The 22021-nt window shown below is 43.8% G+C and overlaps 1 protein-coding gene across 1 annotated transcript; it reads left to right on the top strand.

The window, feature by feature from the left end:
- The first annotated feature begins 17867 nt into the window (after positions 1 to 17867).
- On the top strand, positions 17868 to 21193 carry LOC115206304 (ribosome maturation protein SBDS). Its single transcript, XM_029773092.1, has 5 exons — positions 17868 to 18100; positions 18773 to 18902; positions 19016 to 19216; positions 19550 to 19714; positions 20120 to 21193. The coding sequence occupies exons 1-5, from the start codon at positions 17973 to 17975 to the stop codon at positions 20246 to 20248; spliced, it is 753 nt and encodes a 250-aa protein (XP_029628952.1). The 5' UTR covers positions 17868 to 17972; the 3' UTR covers positions 20249 to 21193.
- Positions 21194 to 22021: the final 828 nt, after the last annotated feature.

The raw sequence follows: 22021 nt of genomic DNA, 5'->3' as shown, positions 1-22021 counted from the left end.
GTATTGAGTGATGTATGAAGGAATGTATTGTTGCGTTGTTTGTTCTGTTTTGTTTTGATGCATCTCAAAGGATTGGGCCTGCTGGATGATTGGGATAATTTCCAGATCTTATGACTCTGCATTGAGGTTGACGGTGTGATAAGGGAGTACAACCTAATTAGAAGAATTGTTTCAACAGAATGTGATCTTATTCTTTTCTTTGACATGTGTTTTAGAGATTTGCATTAAGAATATTGGTAGTGGTAATAATTACATACAGTAGATCATTTGTTTGGACTTCTTTAAAATGCTTTTCTGAATCAGAAATGAACTGAACTGTTGTTCTAATCTGTCATCATTCTCGAGGTTACTACGGACGGTGTCTTGATGCATAAGCAGGGACAATTTGACCAAACGGTGTGGACCTCAAAACCTCCTCTAACCGGCTGAAGAAATGGCATTCACTACGGCCCTGTCCTGCACCACTTTTATCGGGAGACCTGAGTCCGAGCCAGCAACTGGTGTACAGCATCCAGTTGAATTCATCAACTGCCACCGGAGAAGGGAGGGGGTTGGTCAACTGTGCCCGTAATTGATTTAGACTTGTCTGAAATGGTCATTTGGGGTATCTGGTTGATGGGGGAGGTCTACACTGCTAAATGTATAATGATTTAGGCTTAAGAATACATTGGGATACTGATCTGTAATAATAACCCTGATGAGTTAGTTAATTGGGTTAATTATGAGATTAATATATTGTATGTTAATATAAATGTACATTCTGCCAGTACTAATGTGTTAAATTGAGGGTTTTCATTTTGGGTGATAAAACCAATGTGAATCACTGAGCAATTTCATTCTACATTTTGGTTGGATAATTAATTGGGTTTTGATTATGATTTGGGAACTGAATGATTTCCCTGACCTATTCCTGACTACATCTCTGATGAGGACCCCAATCCTGAGCATATGGACCAATAAGGAGCTCATGTTACTACTGGGTGTACAAAGTGTCCAGAGAGGGGTGTCTGTCACTGGTGTAGGAAGGGTTTGTTCTAAATGGGGTGGACATTTTCGTCATGCTTACCCCTACCTTTGTGCGTGGTGCCAGCATGATGACTGTCCTATCTGTAGAAATGAAGCTCGTGTGTGATGTTAATTTTCAGGGTTTTATTATGTTACAAATTGACAGTGTTTTGATAAAGAAGGTATTAAGCTCAGCAACCCAGATGACGGTTGTTTACCATGGATGAAATGTCAGGCACCAGAGGGATGTATTTTATTATTTTAAATGTATACTTAACAAACTTCAATTTTTCTAGAAGAATTTCTTGAGTGGGGAATGTGAGGGAACATTTTTATTTACCTGATTTATTTCATATTAATTGTTAACAATTAATATTTAACTAATATTAAGACATTTCTGTCCTACTAGTGTCTGTGTTTTTATGGTCGCCACTCTAGTTCCCTGCAGCTAATCTGGGCTTATGTTCACCAGAGATGGCTTGAGTTGACAAATGAGTTAAAGACTGCTGTCATGACGTTGGCCTGTGGGTAAGGCTTATGACCCCCCATAAATACCTTTCTCCCTTCCCTCTCTTTCTGACTCTACTGAAGGACTCTTGAATAGCCTTTGTTAAACATAGAGAGTCTGGGAACATCAAACAAGTGGGGGGAAAGGAACCATATTTCGGTAATAGAACCACTTGAAAATATGCATTGATACTTAATGTCAGTTCGGTTGTCATCTGAGACATTATGACTGATGACAGGATGACATAAACTGTATCTGGGGAAAGTCTACACATTCTAGTTATCAGATTCACTTGGAATTGTTGTGCAAATTAAATGTTTGAATATTAAACTATTTGTGATAAGATTAAATGTAATTTTAGCTTCCAAATGAGAGAATTGGGTTTTCATAAGGTTAGACCCCTGCTCAATCAGTGGCCAGCCCCTGTGAAGAGACATGGGTTATAAACTATGAAACACACCCTTATCTCCCTCCACTATATAAGCCCTTGACGAAAATGTAACCCCCTGTTCCGAGGACGATAGAACGACGGTCCATACGTTAAAAGAACCTAACATGTCAACTACAGAACTAAGCCAACCTCAGCTTGAGCTTTGGTTGTGAATGGTATGAACTTTGAACTCTTATTCACTAAAGAAGTGAGACATCCTAGCCGTTGAGTTAGCAACAGCAGCTGTAAACGTGGGCTAGGAAAGGACGGATGACATACCCAGTCTAACACACAACGAAGATACTACAATATATCCAATTTACCACCAGAGACATTCTTCCGAGGACAGGAAGATCTCTGTTGGCCAACACGGCCAGCATCTACGACCAACCTACCGAAGCGCAGCTCAGAGTAAATATTTATTGCATTTTCCTTTTCCAAATGGGCGGTAATTTAGAATGCATAAGATACTGTATTTACGATAGCACAGCTTCTCCCTTTGTTTCTCAGTCTTCCCGCTCTTTCATTCAAGACCAACCCACTCTCTTTGTTTAACAAGCCATCAAACAAGTTCCATCCACCAGGGATGTTTTCTGTATGACATCATTTGCATTCAGTGTATATGTAATTCTGTGTGATTAGTTAGGTATTTAGTAAATAAATAATTAAACCCAATTTTGTATTGCTGATTCAACTTGTTAGCCAGGGTTCGTGAAGAAAACCAAGAATTTACAACTTTCAGATGAGACTGAAATAAGGTGACGATTAATATTGACTGCTATTGATGTAAAATATTACTAGGTCTTTCAGAGTTTATTCGGAAGATAACAGCTCTATAAACACTCTTTCGTGGTGCCCCGACTTTCTAGTTAATTACATTTACATGATTAGCTCAATCAGGTAATATTAATTACAGACAAAGGATTTTATAGAATAGCATGTCATATCACTTAATCCGGCATAGCCAAAGACACGACACTGCATTACATAGACAAGAATGTGTTTTACTAGGGATAGCTTAGGAGTAGAACAATCCGTCGTTGTCTCAAAATCATCCTTACATCTGGGAAACTAAACCCGGGTGGGGTTAAGACAACAACCCACGTGCAGATAATGACAGTGTCATGTTCGTGTATGTAGGTGGCAGGGAAGTCAGGCGCAGGAGAAACCAAGTTGGATAATATGGAGTATTTAATTTTTTTTTTTAACTCCAAAACCAAAGTACTAAATAAATGGGTAAAGTATACCCATCGCACACCGATACACAAACCCACGTAACATAACATCACAAACAATCACCGACAAGGACGTGAGGGGAAACAGAGGGTTAAATACACAACATGATTCATTGGATTGGAAACAGGTGTGTAGGAAGACAAGACAAAACCAATGGAAAATGAAAAACTGATCGATGATGGCTAGAAGACCGGTGACGTCGACCGCCGAGCACCACCCGAGCAAGGAGGGGCATCCGAAGTCGTGACAGTAGTCCAGTCCCTAGACTTCCTGGCGCTGACGGAAACATGGATTACCACAGATAACACTGCTACTCCTACTGCTCTCTCTTCGTCTGCCCACGTATTCTCGCATACCCCTAGAGCATCGAGCCAGTGGGGTGGTGGCACTGGAATCCTCATCTCTCCCAAGTGGACATTCTCTCTTTCTCCCCTGACCCATCTGTCTATCTCCTCATTTGAATTCCATGCTGTCACAGTTACCAGCCCTTTCAAGCTTAACATCCTTATCATTTATCGCCCTCCAGGTTCCCTTGGAGAGTTCATCAATGAGCTTGACGCCTTGATAAGTTCCTTTCCTGAGGATGGCTCACCTCTCACAGTTCTGGGTGACTTTAACCTCCCCACGTCTACCTTTGACTCATTCCTCTCTGCCTCCTTCTTTCCACTCCTCTCCTCTTTTGACCTCACCCTCTCACCTTCCCCCTTACTCACAAGGCAGGCAATACGCTTGACCTCATCTTTACTAGATGCTGTTCTTCCACTAATCTCATTGCAACTCCCCTCCAAATCTCCGACCACTACCTTGTATCCTTTTCCCTCTCGCTCTCATCCAACACTTCTCACTCTGCTCCTACTCGGATGGTATTGCGCCGTCCCAACCTTCGCTCTCTCTCTCCCGCTACTCTCTCCTCTTCCATCCTATCATCTCTTCCCTCTGCTCAAACCTTCTCCAACCTATCTCCTGATTCTGCCTCCTCAACCCTCCTCTCCTCCCTTTCTGCATCCTTTGATTTTCTCTGTCCTCTATCCTCCAGGCCGGCTCGGTCCTCCCCTCCTGCTCCGTGGCTCGACGACTCACTGCGAGCTCACAGAACAGGGCTCCGGGCAGCCGAGCGGAAATGGAGGAAAACTCGCCTCCCTGCGAACCTGGCATCCTTTCACTCCCTCCTCTCTACATTCTCCTCTTCTGTCTCTGCTGCTAAAGCCACTTTCTACCACTCTAAATTCCAAGCATCTGCCTCTAACCCTAGGAAGCTCTTTGCTACCTTCTCCTCCCTCCTGAATCCTCCTCCCCCTCCCCCCCCTCCTCCCTCTGTGCGGATGACTTCGTCAACCATTTTGAAAAGAAGGTTGACGATATCCGATCCTCGTTTGCTAAGTCAAACGACACCGCTGGTCCTGCTCACACTGCCCTACCCTGTGCTTTGACCTCTTTCTCCCCTCTCTCTCCAGATGAAATCTCGCGTCTTGTGACGGCCGGCCGCCCAACAACCTGCCCACTTGACCCTGTCCCCTCCTCTCTTCTCCAGACCATTTCCGGAGACCTTCTCCCCTACCTCACCTCGCTCATCAACTCATCCTTGACCGCTGGCTACGTCCCTTTCGTCTTCAAGAGAGCGAGAGTTGCACCCCTTCTGAAAAAACCTACACTCGATCCCTCCCATGTCAACAACTACAGACCAGTATCCCTTCTTTCTTTTCTCTCCAAAACTCTTGAACGTGCCGTCCTTGGCCAGCTCTCCTGCTATCTCTCTCAGAATGACCTTCTTGATCCTAATCAGTCAGGTTTCAAGACTGGGCATTCAACTGAGACTGCTCTTCTCTGTGTCACGGAGGCTCTCCGCACTGCTAAAGCTAACTCTCTCTCCTCTGCTCTCATCCTTCTAGACCTATCTGCTGCCTTTGATACTGTGAAGCATCAGATCCTCCTCTCCACCCTCTCCGAGTTGGGCATCTCCGGCGCGGCCCACGCTTGGATTGCGTCCTACCTGACAGGTCGCTCCTACCAGGTGGCATGGCGAGAATCTGTCTCCGCACCACGCGCTCTCACCACTGGTGTCCCCCAGGCCCTCTCCTATTCTCGCTATACACCAAGTCACTTGGCTCTGTCATATCCTCACATGGTCTCTCCTATCATTGCTATGCAGACGACACACAATTAATCTTCTCCTTTCCCCCTTCTGATAACCAGGCGGCGAATCGCATCTCTGCATGTCTGGCAGACATATCAGTGTGGATGACGGATCACCACCTCAAGCTGAACCTCGGCAAGACGGAGCTGCTCTTCCTCCCGGGGAAGGACTGCCCGTTCCATGATCTCGCCATCACGGTTGACAACTCCCTTGTGTCCTCCCAGAGTGCTAAGAACCTTGGCGTGATCCTGGACAACACCCTGTCGTTCTCCACTAACATCAAGGCGGTGACCCGATCCTGTAGGTTCATGCTCTACAACATTCGCAGAGTACGACCCTGCCTCACACAGGAAGCGACGCAGGTCCTAATCCAGGCACTTGTCATCTCCCGTCTGGATTACTGCAACTCGCTGTTGGCTGGGCTCCCTGCCTGTGCCATTAAACCCCTACAACTCATCCAGAACGCCGCAGCCCGTCTGGTGTTCAACCTTCCCAAGTTCTCTCTTGTCACCCCGCTCCTCCGCTCTCTCCACTGGCTTCCAGTTGAAGCTCGCATCCGCTACAAGACCATGGTGCTTGCCTACGGAGCTGTGAGGGGAACGGCACCTCCATACCTTCAGGCTCTGATCAGGCCCTACACCCAAACAAGGGCACTGCGTTCATCCACCTCTGGCCTGCTGGCCCCCCTACCTCTGAGGAAGCACGGTTCCCGCTCAGCCCAGTCCAAACTGTTCGCTGCTCTGGCACCCCAATGGTGGAACAAGCTCCCTCACGACGCCAGGACAGCGGAGTCAATCACCACCTTCCGGAGACACCTGAAACCCCACCTCTTTAAGGAATACCTGGGATAGGATAAAGTAATCCTTCTAACCCCCCCCCTTAAAAGATTTAGATGCACTATTGTAAAGTGGTTGTTCCACTGGATATCATAAGGTGAATGCACCAATTTGTAAGTCGCTCTGGATAAGAGCGTCTGCTAAATGACTTAAATGTAATGTAATGTAAATGAGGCCGGGAGTATGGGGGTGGGACCCATGTGCCGCTCCTCTGTGTCATACAACCGGGACAGTGCGTCTGCCTTAGCGTTCTGGGAACCTGGTCTGTAAGAGAGGGTAAAAACAAAACGGGGAAAAACATGGCCCACCTTGCCTGGCGAGGGTTCAGTCTCCTCGCTGGCCGGATGTACTCCAGATTGCGGTGGTCAGTCCAGATGAGATAAGGGTGTTTGGACCCCTCAAGCCAATGTCTCCACGCCTGCAAGGCCTTGACGACAGCCAACAGCTCCCGGTCCCCCACGTCATAGTTTCGCTCCGCCGGGCTGAGCTTCCTTTAGAAGAAGGCACAGGGGCGGAGCTTTGGTGGCGTACCCGAGCGCTGAGAGAGCACGGCTCCTATCCCCAGCCTCGGACGCGTCCACCTCAACTATGAACGCCAAAGAGGGATCCGGATGGGCCAGCACGGGAGCCGAGGTAAACAGAGCCCTCAGGTGACCAAAGGCCCTGTCCGCCTCTGCTGACCACTGCAAACGTACCGGTCCCCCTTCAGCAGTGAGGTAATGGGAGCCGCTACCAGACCAAAACTCCGGATAAACCTCCGGTAGTAATTGGCAAACCCTAGAAACCGCTGCACCTCCTTTACCGTGGTGGGAGTCGGCCAATTACGCACGGCTGAGATGCGGTCACTCTCCATCTCCACCCCTGAGGTGGAAATGCGGTACCCTAGGAAGGAGACGGACTGTTGGAAGAACAGGCATTTCTCAGCCTTGGCGTACAGGTCATGCTCCAACATTCGACCAAGCACCTTGCGCACCAGGGACACATGGTTGGCGCATGTAGCGGAGTATATCAGTATATCAGAATGTCATCAGTATACACCACTACATCCTGCCCATGCAGGTCCCTGAAAATCTAATCTACAAAGGCTTGGAAGACTGATGGAGCATTCATCAACCCGTATGGCATGACGAGGTACTCATAATGCCCTGAGGTCGTACTGAACGCCGTCTTCCACTCGTCTCCCTCCCGGATACGCACCAGGTTGTAAGCACTCTGGAGATCAAGTTTGGTGAAGAAGTGCACCCCGTGCATTGACTCAATCGCCGTGGCGATAAGAGGTAGCGGGTAACTGTACCTCACAGTTATCTGATTAAGGCCTCGATAGTCAATACACGGGCGCAGACCTCCCTCCTTCTTCTTCACAAAAAATAAACTTGAGGAGGCAGGTGAAGTGGAGGACCGAATGTACCCCTGACGCAGGGATTCGGAGACATATGTTTCCATAGCCACTGTCTCCGCCTGTGACAGGGGATACACGTGACTCCTGGGAAGTGCGGCGTCTACCAGGAGATTTATTGCACATTCCCCCCGTCGATGGGGAGGTAATTGAGTCGCCTTCTTTTTGGAGAAGGCGAGAGCCAAATCGGCATATTCGGGGGGAATGCGCACGGTGGAGACCTGGTCTGGACTTTCCACCGTAGTAGCACCTACGGAAACCCCTAAACACCTCCCCGAGCACTCTCGCAACCACCCCGTGAGAGCCCTCCGTTGCCATGAAACAGTGGGGTCATGACAAGCTAACCAGGGTAGGCCTAGCACCACGGGAAACGCAGGAGAGTCAATGAGAAAGAGACTGATTCTCTCCTTGTGACCCCCCTGCGTCACCATGCCCAGAGTAGCGTTGGCCTCCCTAATCAACCCTGACCTTAATGGTCGACTATCTAAGGCGTGAACTGGGAAGGGCATAGCCACAGGAATGATAGGGATCCCTAAACTATGGGCAAATGATCTGTCAGTAAAATTCCCAGACGCGCCTGAATCGACGAGCGCCTTATGCTGGGAATGCGGGAAAAACTCAGGAAATGTAATGAACAAAAACATATGTGCAACAGAGGGCTCTGGGTGAGAATGGTGCCTTCTCACCTGGGGTGACGCCAGAGTGCCCTGCCTGCTGCCTCGACCCCCAGAGGAACCAACCCGGCACCGACCGGCAGTGTGACCTCTGTTGCCACAGATGGTGCACGAGACGGAACCTCCTCCGGTCTCCCTGAGCGCAGCACCTCCCAGCTCCATGGGCATCGGAGCAGTGGTGCTGGGGGATGGTAGCCAGCAGGTTATCCAGCCGAATGGACAGGTCCACCACCTGGTCGAATGTGAGGGTGGCGTCCCTGCAGGCCAACTCTCGACGGACGTCCTCGCGCAAACTGCAGCGATAGTGGTCGATCAGGGCCCTGTTGTTCCATCCCGCTCTGGCGGCCAGGGTCCGAAAGTCCAAAGTGAAATCCTGTGCGCTCTTTGTCCCCTGCCGCAGGTGGAAAAGACGTTCACCCTCCGCTCTACCCTCGGGTGGGGGGTCGAAGACTGCCCGGAAACGACGGGTGAACTCCTCAAAGTGGTCCAGCACCGCATCTCCTTCCACCCACACGGCGTTGGCCCACTCCAGGGCTTTCCCCGAGAGGCATGAGATGAGGGCGGACACCCTTTCACGGCCTGAAGGAGCCGGGTGGACGGTTGCCAGGTATTACTCCAACTGCAGCAGGAAACCCTGGCAGCGGGCAGCCGTCCCATCGTACTCCCCGGGGAGGGCGAGGCGAATCCCACTGGAACCGGGTGCAGGGGGAGCGAGTAGTGGAGGCCCCTGTTGTGCTGGGGGAGGAACTCTCCGTCTCTCCCAGTGGTCCATAGCTTGGACGACGCGGTCCATGGCGGCGCGGAGATGGTGGGAGATCGCTGTGTGTTCCTGGACGCGCTCCTCTACCCCCATACCTGGGGCACCTGCTCCTGCTGACTCCATATTGAGGTGTGGTATTCTGTAAGGGGTGCGTAACTGGTGGCAGCAAAGTCAGACGCAGGAGAGCAGAACTGGGTAAAAACCGGAGCAGTTTAATATATATATATATATATATATATATATATACACACACACACACATGTAACCACCAGCATCCAGAATAATAAAGAATGGGTACAAAACCCGTTGCGCACCAGACAACAATGTGCACAAGCACTTACAACAAACAATACCACACAAAGACATGGGGGGAACAGAGGGTTAAATACACAACACGTAATGAGGGAATGAAAACCAGGTGTGTGGGAAAACAAGACAAAACAAATGGAAAATGAAAAATGGATCGGCGATGGCTAGAAGACCGGTGATGTCAACCGCCGAACACCGCCCGAACAAGGAGAGGAACCGACTTCGGTAGAAGTCGTGACAGGCTAAAAAAGAAGGAATATAATATCTATTGTTTACAGGAATCTCATTCAACAATTTTAGATGAAGTTTTGTGGGAAAAGTACTGGGGGGGTGCAAAATGTATTTCTCCCATGGGCAAAGAAATTCAAAAGGGGTGATGGTTTTAATTTACAGTAATTTTGATCCAAATGTGCAAATTGTCCAAACAGATCATCAATGTAGATGGATTATTTTAAATATGTTATTGAACAACAAACAGATATGGTTTATTAACCTATACGGTCCAAATAATGATGATCCAAGCTTCTTTGAAAATATAAGAATTTATCACCTTCGCCTCTCCCGAGTCCGTACGGGAGTTGCAGCGATGAGACAAGACAGTAACTACTAACAATTGGATACCACGAAATTGGGGAGAAAAATGGGGTGTAAAAAAAAAGATGTATATACTGAAGGTAGAAGCCTAAGTGTTATTGTTTATTAGTTTACTCCAATTGGGGGAAGGGTGGTAGGGTTTGCGGGGAATAATAAAGGTATATTCTAAAATAAACAATCTTTCAGCAATATTAAGCTGAAGAAAAAAAAGAAAAAAGACAAAAATCTGCTTTGGGCTGATTTATCCTGCCCGTCTCTGTGTCACCTCGCTGTTAAAAGCGCAGCATTTTGATTTCTTTGAACTCGCTCCACCACCTACATTGCAGTTTGGCAGCCTTTAGGTCATTTTGGATACTGATGTTACTAGCTAGTTAGAGACCGATCCTGTCCACCGATATTTGTGTATATACATTTTCCATTTGGGGTCTGCTTGATGAATATTGTTTTTTAATTAAATTTTTTACTCAAATTTTTTTAATGGACATTCGGAACTACCGTGGTTTACGTTGGCCATAATTGGTGATGTTGGTCACAGACGGTCCTCAGTTACATTCACTTTATCTTTGACTCCACATTGAAATTGGAGTCTAAAACTATCACTTCTCATCCAAATGTGCTATTGTTTCCTTGTTGCACTAGCTGAAGAGTTTAGACCCACGGTTCGTTTGCTTAATTGTACATATCAATTTGTATACTTTTATTGAATTTTATTTTATTGAATTGTTTCCTCCTAAGGACGTTTAACAATTTACCAACACAGGGGCCGATCCTTTTCATAGCCTACTGGTTCATTTCAAGTGTTTCTCATTACTCAGCCCTGTGGCGACACCTAGTGGACTACATTCATTTTATGGTCATTGAAAGGCCACCGATCGCTGTTCACGTCTATCAATAACTGAAGCTGAAGGTTATATCTGTTGTTTAAAGTGGGACCGAAACCCAAATTGTACACTTGCCTACTTTCAAAGGCGTATGTAACTTCTTTCCTAGGTTGGTTTGACCTCACCTGTAGAGTAATCAATGGATGCTGCTCATCTCGTTCATAATGAAGGATTAGGATTTGTATTTTTCCTTGTTGAAGTGTATTGTACTATAATTTTTATTTTTGTGTATGTTTGGAATGTTCGGGATGGTGGGGGGGTTTATGTTCGCATTATCCAAAGATTCGTGTACTCTGCTTTTTTTTAGGATTTCTTTTTATGCTGGTCGTCTCTCAATCTCTCTTTTCCTCTTTCTTTTTCATTTGACCACCTCTTATGAAGATTAATGTCTAGCTCAACAACAAGTCAGGATGGTATTTTGGGGCTTCCAGTCAGACTGGTGACATGGAACATTCGCGGTTGTGGGGGGCAAATTAAGCACGCCAGAGTATTTTCACATCTGAACAGCCTGAATTTTGATATCGTATTTCTTCAAGAAACGCACCAACGTGTTAATAACCATACTAGAGTGCTACTACATTCATGACCCAAATGGGTTGTGTTGATCTATGGCACTTCCTCCACCCTGTCACAAAAGACTTCTCCTACTTTTCTCATGTTCATCAAGCCTACTCGCGCATAGACTACTTTTTTTTTTTTAGATAGAGCCCTTCTCCCCTCAGTTAAAACTACAGAATATTCTGCGATAGTGATTTTGGACCATTTCCCCCACAGTCTGGACTTAGCTCTTACTCCGAATGCAAAAAAACTGTTGAGTTGGAGATTGGCCTTATTGTCTAACAAAGAATTCTGTGCCTTTATTTCGACCAACATAGATGTATTCATTCAAACGAATAAAAATGATGACACCCTCTTCTTTGGGAGACTTTCAAAGCTGTATTACAGGGAAAGATAATTTCTTACAATACTCATTATGTCAAACAAAGAAAACTGAAACTTCAGGAACTGGTGGACTCAATTCTGGTAATAGACTGCCAATAGCCAATTGATCTTTCGACCGGGTGTAGTGGGATTATTTATTTAAGATTTTGAGAAGATTTGGTTTTCGGTCTAATTTCATCTCATGGATACGACTGCCCTATTCTGCTCCTACGGCTAGCGTACACACCAACTCTCAACATTCAAAATACTTCCCCCTCTCCAGAGGGACCCGTCAAGGTTGACCTATGTCCCCGCTCATTTTTGCTCTTGCGATAGGACCACTTTCCTTGGCCTTAAAATTATCATCATCGTTCACTAGAATCCACCGAGCTGGTGAAGAGCACAAAGTGTCACTGTATGCAGATTATGTACTATTATATATCACTAACCCTGTAAACTCTGTTGCTAACAATGCATATTTTAAACACATTTGGATCATTCTCAGGTTACAAATTGAACATTCAGAAAGTGAATGTTTTCTGATTAACCCTGCTGCCAAGCAAAAGGTCCCATGGAGCTCTGCCTTTCCATCTGTCACGCTCTTGTTTTTCCTATTTAGGTGTGAATATAACACACTCTCTGGCTACCCTCCATAAAACTAACTTTGCAAGCCTAGTCACACAAGTTAAAGCAGACTTACAACGCTGGGATAGTCTGCCTCTCTCATTAGCTGGCAAAATCCAATCTGTTAAAATTAACATTTTACCTAGGTTTCAATACCTTTTTCAATGTCTTCCGATCTTTCTGCCAAAATAATTTTTTACCAAGTTGGATAGGCTCATTGGTCATTTTATCTAGGCAGGCAAATCACCTAGGATACGTAGAGCAATACTGAGATGGAGGATTGGCACTTCCAAATTTACTGCTTTACTATTGGGCAGCCAAAATTAAAAAGATTATGGTCTGGTGTAATGCTCCAGGGACCAACTGGTGCTTATTAGAGGTGCACTCCTGCCAATCAGCCTCCCTTTCTGCTCTTGCCTGTGCCCCACTGTCCTTGTATGCTTCAAAGTATACTGGAAACCCCATTGTGTGGTCTACTTTGAAGATCTGGAGATAATTTGTATATTTTCTGCCCCTTCCGCACAGAATTCACTACACCAAAGAAAAACGTTGTAAATTCCTCCCAGACACGAATGACACGTGATAGATGTCCATTGACCTCGGCAGACCACACTCATGTTTTATTTGTGTTCTAAGCTGTCGGAGTATTTGTCATCCTTTTTTTAATACTCTCTCTAAAATTCTAGATATTGACCTGCAGCCGTGTCCTCTAATAGCTATATTTGGAGTTCCATCTTTGTTGCCTAGTCTCACTAAAAGTAAAGCGGACATTGTAGTGTTTGCTTCCCTTATAGCCCGCCGGCAGATCTTGCTTAACTGGATATCCTTCAAACCTCCCACTATACAGTGTCATCCTGGTTGAAAGATCTGTCTTTTTTACATTTAGAAAAAATTAAGAGCCTGTACTGATAACTTTTTCTTGAGATGGCAGCCTTTAATTTCTTTTTTTGAACAGTTGCTCTCTATTGATCAGGAGTAAGAATTTTGGCCAACGGGATACGGGAGGGAGTGGGAGGGAAGGGATAGTATGTTGCGATATATATTTTTTATTTTTGTGTTAGTGTATATGTGCACTTATGTATATTTATAATCTCCAATTGTAAAAAAATTTCAATAAAGGATGTATCTGTTCAATTTGTAATTTTTATTTCTTTATGTTCCCAAAAAATGTCAATTAATTATATATATATATATATATATATAAAATAATTTATGAACGCTCAACACCGCTTGAATATGGCCTGTGTCAGCAAAAAAAACAAAATTAAATTGTTGCCAGCTCTCTGGCACTCCAGATTGAATTTACGAACACACCTTAAATTGTTATTATTGCAGACAGTTTTCCTTGTTCCCGCAAAGACATTATGTTCAGGATTAGCCCAAAGGCCGGCAAATGGTGATATCGAGTCATTACATTTTAAATCAAATCAAATCAAATGTATTTATATAGCCCTTCGTATATCAGCTGAAATCTCAAAGTGCTGTACAGAAACCCAGCCTAAAACCCCAAACAGCAAGCAATGCATGTGAAAGAGGCACGGTGGCTAGGAAAAACTCCCTAGGAAAAACTCCCTAGAAAGGCCAAAAACCTAGGAAGAAACCTAGAGAGGAACCAGGCTATGAGGGGTGGCCAGTCCTCTTCTGGCTGTGCCGGGTGGATATTATAACAGAACATGGTCAAGATGTTAAAATGTTCATAAATGACCAGCATGGTCAAATAATAATAATCATTGTAGTTGTCGAGGGTGCAACAAGCACGTCCGGTGAACAGGTCAGGGTTCCGTAGCCGCAGGCAGAACAGTTGAAACTGGAGCAGCAGCATGGCCAGGTGGACTGGGGACAGCAAGGAGTCATCATTTTACGGTCCAAAGGAAATCTATTTAGCCGGCTATACATTCGTATCCCCCGAGGACAGGTTCGTGCATAAAACATTCTCCATTCAGGCTGCAAAGGCATCAATTTCCTCCTTAAATGGCGAAAAGGTGATACGAACTGGGAAAGTATACATACTTTCTTCATGAAACACCATTTTAAAATCAGTTGATGATAGGACTGAGACAAGTTGTAAATGCAACAAGAACTGATATTTTATCATTTCATAGCACTCACAGCTTTCCAGGAAAACAACAAATGATACATTTATGGTATGTTTACATATTTTCAAAGGCTATTTATACAGAACATTGGTATAAAACCCTTTATAAACTGTATTTTTAATTATATGACCATTTTAGGTTGCCAATAATTGTATTACACAATTTCGGATACATCACATGCCTTACTTTTATTTTCCTGCATAGGTAAAAGCAGGAAACGCCTCACCTATGCATCTACTGCCATTCATTCCAAATATACTGGTTTGGATATCTCCCTGACCAATATGGGTACCATTTTCACCCCATTCTGTAACTTTTAGGGTTTATGACACAGCCCCTGTAGTAGTTTAATAGGATCTCTATAATATACATACTCATCAGCTAAAGATCTCAGAAAGTACTCACAGGTTATTTTTGAATTAGAATTTAGTATCTGCTAGCAGGCTCAAGGTCATTATTTAATTGACATCAAGAATCTGATGACTGACCATCTGGACTGGACTATCATCTCACCTTTCACTTTCAGGTGCCCATTTATCTCCCTGCGACACCCTTAATCACCATCAATATCAGCGCCAAAAAAATGGGTTATCAAATCCAAAAGCATTTAAGTTGTGCCTCGCAACATTGTCGTTTCTGTCTACTGAAGAATGTTTTGTATCACCGATGTAAATATTGACAAGTGTTTAACATCGATGTTCAGCAGCTGGAAGCAGACACATTGTTATCATAATGAAACTAAATACATTGTGAGAATTGGAGGTTCAATTATATCACATATTTAAACATCTTTGATAAAAAAATAACATTTTATGATACCCCATAGGCATAGCAATAGTTTTACACCACTCTACTCCATTAGAGTAGTTTTTAAGCGTTCATTTATATTCTCTGACTGAAATACACCGGTACAGGAACAATTTAGGGTGTGTTCATAAATTCAATCTTGACTGCCAGAGTGCAGTCAATGGCAGTCAAGCACCCAAGCTAACGTTGCCTAGCTTGCTAGCTGCTTCCAGACATAAATGAGAGAACACCTCACTGACCATTTTAGTCGCCCTAGCAGAGCTGATTAGGCTGTTTTTATGTTATCCAGAACATTGGTGACTAACTGCTGCTGGCAACCATTTAATTCGGCTTGTTTTGCCGATGTTTACTGACACCGGCCATATTCAAGTGGTGTTGGGCGTTCGTAAATTCATCAGTTATTCTGTGCTCTGGCATACTCAGACGAGTGCTCTGAAATCGGAGTAGATAGCCGGAGTGAATTTATGAAGCGCCCTTAATTTATAAGCGTTATTTTATACAAAGTGTCTAGTTTGTCTAATACATTAAAAGTAATCCTATTTTTAATAGTAGCAGTCGTTATGGTACCGTATAAAATGTAAATGTAAACAAATATATACAAAACAGGCCTGTGTAGGGATCTGAATACACATTTAAATCGGACTGTTTTTCGTTTTTGTTTGAATTTGGCTCGTGTTTTTGTTTTTGGTAATTAGTATGAATTTGTTCATTAAAAACATTTTGTTTTTCGGGTAGTTTTTACTACCCCATACAGTAGGTGGCGGCAATGCACCTTATGCGTGTAGTCTCAAAGAAGAAAAACAATTTCAAAACAGCTTCCTTCAGACACCAACAAAAAGGGCACACCACATTGTTTCGGTCATGTGAGATGATTACGAATATGGTGGAAGTGCATTTCTTGAAGTGAAGCCGCAAAATAACCAAAACGGTAAGGAGAGAGGGTCAAAGGAAGACAGGACGTTGAAGGAGCACGTCGGAGAAGGAAGGCTGACAGCGCGCTTGTTTGAAATTGAAAGGTGTTGCGGTAGCTTTTGATAAAGAATAACATCAAGACCAAGCAGCTGCATTATAAGTGAGATGCACTATTGAGCACTACATCCCGAGAGGTTAGTGCTGATTGTGACAGCCGGTTAAATGGCGTCCCTTGAGAAAGCAAGAACAAGATATGTCAGGAGAAGTGCAGTATTATCATTAGGAGACGTGTACTTGGAATATGGAGGTGGAGTGGAGGGGAAAAGAGGCAGAGGAGGTCTAAGAGAGAAAGGGAGGAAGATGGTGAGCTTGAGTCTTAAAAATGGCTGGAAAAAGGGAGATGTATGTTAAAGAAGAATGGTAGAAAGTGTAAGCAGAGTGAGCTGAAGGAGGGAGGAGAAATGGAAGTGAATGAGTGCGAAGTATCAGAGGTGGTAGGTGTGGTGAAGTTCTCGGAGCCCGAGGCTTGCATCGAGGGTCAGAATAAAGTCTGACAGTAGGAGTAAAGTTTTTTGAAAAAGTGGACCCTTGCCTTTTGGCTGATCCATTTGTGGTTTCAGGGTGGGTGAAATATAGTTGGGTACTGTGGAATTGGTGAGGGTAACCAGAAGTGGTCTTATGATAATTGTTTGTTTCTGCTGATCAGAGGGAGAAGGAACTCGGCGTTAAACAAATGGGGGCAAGAAATGTGAATTGTTTCGCTCTCAATAAAAGGGCGCCATTGAAAGGCATGGTTACTGGGGTAGCAGTAAATGTTAGTCGACGAGCTGAAGGGGAAGATTCCCGGTGTTTGTGATGCTTGTCGTTTGGTGCGACACAGACAGGGTGGTGAAACAGAAGAGTCATTGTCTGTTCTTTTGAGTTTTGATGTTGAGTATTTGCCTGACAAAGTGATGTTAGGATATAAGTTTTCCTGTATGAGCTTTTGTACCGAATACATTACGTTGTTGCAGGTGTCAAGCTTAGGGGCATGTGGCAGCAGTGTGTAGGAGGGAGGTTTCTAGGTGTGAGAAGTGTGCAGAAGGGCATGAGACAAAGGAATGTGTAGCATTGGGAAAAGTAGTGGTACTGTATGTGTTAATTGTAGGGGTGCCCATGGGGCTGGGGATCAGAAATGTCCAGTGCGAGAGGCAGGTTGAGGTTTTCAGGGTTAGAGTAGTGCAGAAGTTGTCATATGCTGAGGCAGTGAAGGAAGTAGAGGAATATTGGTCAAGGGGGAGAAATACTGAGAGGAGTGGTGTGAGTAGTAGACCTGTACCAGTACAGAGGGATAGGCCAACAAGTGATATGTTTCAGTAAAATTAGATGTTTAGCATTTATAGCAATGGTTATCAACTGTACTGCAGGGAGAGAACGTAAGTCGCAGAAGCTGTGGTGGCAGCTGCAGAGAAGTATTTGAGTGTGCGAGACTTGACATCAGAAGAGTTACAGGGTGTGTTAAGTGGTGATGTCCCATCCTTTCAGGTTGTTGGCATGAGGTAGGACTAAATAGATTTAAATAGTGGAGTAGGGTGGTGTTATTTTTGTATTTTTTTGTGAGGGTAAAGTTAGATGGTAGGGTATTTGTTTGTTTATTTTTCAAGTGAAGTATAAGGGAGTTGTACTCCAGTGTAGTAGGTGACGGTAATGTAACATTAAACCTCATCGAAGAAGATCATCAAAAAGTCGGAACCTTTTTACCTAGTATGTGTTTCAGTCCGGCGGAATTGTTGTGAAACTCATAGCACACCAACGCCGCAATAATTGTATCGCTTTACTGGCAGATTACCCTGTTTTGTAAAGCAGAAATATGTCTATATTTACACCAACAAACCAGATCCGACTCACAAATGTGGCGGTGGTGAGGATGAAAAAGGGAGGAAAACGATTTGAAATCGCCTGCTACAAAAATAAAGTGATGAGCTGGAGATCTGGAGCGTGAGTGTTTAAGGAATGTGGCTAGCTAGCTATAATGGCTAGCTAGATCTGTTTGATACCCACTGAGGCACATATCAAACACTATGAGTATGTCAGACTAATGGTAGTATGTTTTCATATTTTATGTATTTATAATAAGCTCCGAATGTAACTAAATATGTATATAAACAAATTGTGCTGTTTCGGGGGGGAAAGCCATGACTGATCACTGGCCTTGTATCATATTCTTACCAAGTGTCGAGAGGCTGTGGAATAATGAGGATCTGAGGAACAGTCTGTGCCATGTGTTTTGCTTCACTGATTCGTTGGACTTTTGAAGTGCCTACACCTGGCATCTTTTGAATAAAACAAAATGGGACACCCCATCGACCTCCCCCAGAACCAAATCCAGTAACTGGTCAGAGTTCATACAATATTTGGTTTTGGGTATTGAAAACATTTAGCACAGTGCTTCCATCCTGGTCCTGGGGACCCAAAGGAGTGCACATTTTTGCCCTAGCACTATTAATCTGATTCCACTAACCAACTCATTGTTACACCTTTGATTAGAAGAATCAGGTGTGTAGTGCTAGGGCAAGAATTAGGAAGAACAGGATTAGGAGACAGCGATAGCAAAACTGAATGTAAACACTTAATACATCTCCATGCCATTTCCATTTGCCAATTACACAGAGAGAAGGACCTGGATGAAGTGTTGCAGACCAGTTCTGTTTTCAATAATGTTTCCAAGGGTCAGGTTGCCAAGAAAGATGATCTGTCAAAAGCCTTTGGAACAGATGACCTGACAGAGATATGCAAACAAGTAAATACATTGACAAATACAAACACCAGTAACTAATATTACACACATTCATTCAACATTATGTATTGCTGTGATATTTGCCTATTCTGTATGTCTTTTTATTTGTCGGTCAGATTTTAGCTAAAGGAGAACTCCAGGTTTCAGATAAGGAGAGGCAGAGCCAGTTAGAGACGAGTTTCAGAGACATTGCAACCATCGTGGCGGAGAAGTGTGTGAACCCAGAGACCAAGCGACCATACACAGTCAACCTCATAGAGAGGGCCATGAAGGATATCCACTACTCTGTCAAGGCCAACAAGAGCACCAAGCAGCAGGTAGGGCTGGGACACAGTGTTGTTGCCACAGTACACTGGAGTCTAGACATTTTCCTTATTTTAATATTGGCAAGGAAACATGAATGAACGGCTTTGTTTTTAATGCTCACTCACTGTGCATACTGTGTGTACAAGCAGTGGCAAGATTTAGCCATAAATTATTCCCTTCAAATGTGAAGAGTTTGATCTCTCATATCAAACATGATGAACCTGTATGTTGTTTAGCTACATAAACCAGAATACTTGCATGGATGGCCTTTAGTACGTACCAACAAATGACAGTCTTTGTCATGCTAATGCCAATGAATCTAACAGCTGTTTGTTTGTTTCTAGGCTCTGGAGGTGATCAGGCAGCTGAAGGATTCCATAGAGATCCAGAGGGCCCACATGAGGCTGAGGCTGGTCCTGCCGGCCAAGGACGGCAAGAGGCTGAAGGAGAAACTCAAACCCCTCCTCAAGGTGGTGGAAAGTGAAGACTTTGACGACCAGCTAGAGATGGTGAGAGACAGATCCCTCTGGTCTATACTGTCCTACACCGTGTGTCTCTTAAGCACATGTGTCAATGTCATTCCATGCTGGGCTGAGTGTCTGCAGGTTTTCGCTCTTCCCTTGTACTTGATTGATGAATTGAGGTCACTAATTAGTGAAGAGCTCCCCTCGCCTGGTTGTTTAGGTCTTAATTGAAAGGAAAAAAACATGTAGACACTAGGTCCTCCATGGAATGAGTTTGACACCCCTGCTCTTAACTAAAATTGTTATATTTTATCTAGACATCCAAACGAATATGTAATACACTGTATACGCAATGAGTAGTAAATAGTTCAAGTGATGCAACAACAACCACTCTCTCCCTCCCCCCTCTGTCTATATATATATTTCTCTCCCCCTCCCTCCATCCTCCAGGTATGTCTGGTGGACCCGGGCTGCTTCAGGGAGATAGATGAGTTGATCCGCTGTGAGACGAAAGGTAAAGGTTCCCTGGAGGTGCTCAGTCTGAAGGATGTGGAAGAGGGAGACGAGAGGCTGGAATAGCCTTCACACAGAGCACTATAGGACTACATACATACACTATCTTACCACCACCGTTGCCACACAAACTGCAAACCCTTCATTAAAGAGACTGCTATTTCTAATACCAATGGATCCCTTCTTATTTCCAGCCTCTGTTTATTTGAAGATAATTATTTAACTGAACAGAATAGCTTTTTTCCTGCCCTACGTACAACTACTGGATGTATAGTCTCTCGTGACAGCTGATTTGCTTCTGGGTGTCGATTGCTGGATGTATGACCTGTTGCAAGATGCTTTAGCGGGAGGTTGATCGAAACCTGAACTCAAACATTGAGATGCTCTGTATTTCTTTAGTTTACAAAACAAGTTTGAGGCTTGTCAGGTATTGCCCAGTTTTTCACTTCATATTATGAGTTTTGGCAAACACTGACAAACCATTTTCAATCATTATATTGACCCATGCAACAGCAAATGCAGCTTGTGCAAGTTAATAAACACGTGATCCGATGGTTAACGTCTACATCAGAGGATTGATTACCTAGCAAGCCATCGAGGCAAGGTAAAATATCACAAATGGAGCTAGATAAAGCCAGAAGAATAATATACTTGTTGAGTATAGCTATAGCCATCAGTCTTGTGTTTTTTCATGGTCATCACTCACTGCTAAGTTTGTCAAGGCCCTGACAGTGTATAGCTATCTTGCCCGGGCTTTTTGCTGCGATCATGCGCGTGCACCACTTGAATGTGATGTTTGCTTATGAACAATTGAATGAAGTTATTTTTGTGAGTCAACTTCTACTCAAGTAATTCATATGGGTTTGACCCTGCCTTTTTACCCAGTGTGCCATTTCACCATATTTATGAAGCCATATTTTATTATTAATAGTTAATTTAACCCCTTAATTTATATTTTTCTTCATAATGAGTCTTTCCTTATAAACAAGTGCAAATAAAAATGTAATAATTTAATTGTTTTTATTCATTTTTGTATGGTATAGTCTCTCCAAAAACTGAATCAATAGCCCTATGCCAAGTTTATGTAGGTAAAGGGGCAATCTCAAGAATTTGTTACTGACATTACTCGAGCAGAAATTGTACAGTGCCTTCAGAAAGTATTCATACCCTTTGACTTATTCCACATTTTGTAGATTGTTTTTCTTACCCATCTACACACATTATCCCATAATGACAAAGTGAAAACATGTTTTTATAAATGTTAGCAAATTTATTGAAAATTAAATCCAGAAATATCTCATTTATGTAAGTATTCACACCCCTGAGTCAATACATGTTAGAATCACTTTTGGCAGCGATTACAGCTGTGAGTCTTTCTGGATAAGTCTCTAAGAGCTTAGCACACCTGGATTATACAATATTTGCAAATTTATTATTGAAAAAGTTCTACAAGCTCTGTAAAGTTGGTTGTTAATCATTGCTAGACAGCTATTTTCAAGTCTTGCTATAGATTTTCAAGCTGATTTACTGTACCGGTCAAAAGTTTGGACACACCTACTCATTCAAGAGTGTAATTTGATTTGTGCTATTTTCTACATTGTAGAATAACAGTGAAAACATCAAAATTATGAAATAACACATGGAATCATGTAGTAGCCAAAAAGTGTTAAATCAAAATATATTTTAGATTTGAGATTCTTCAAAGTAGCCACACTGACTTGATGACAGCTTTGCACACTCTTGGAATTCTCTCAACCAGCTTCATGAGGACTGCTTTTCCAACAGTCTTGAAGGAGTTCCCACATATGCTTTTCTTTCACTGCGGTCCAACTCATCCCT

The sequence above is a fragment of the Salmo trutta genome, chromosome 13 (genome assembly GCF_901001165.1).
Source record: "Salmo trutta chromosome 13, fSalTru1.1, whole genome shotgun sequence".
In the NCBI taxonomy this organism is placed as follows: Eukaryota; Metazoa; Chordata; class Actinopteri; order Salmoniformes; family Salmonidae; genus Salmo; species Salmo trutta.
Note: the sequence above shows the minus strand (reverse complement) of the source record. Positions and strands in the feature narration are given on the sequence as shown.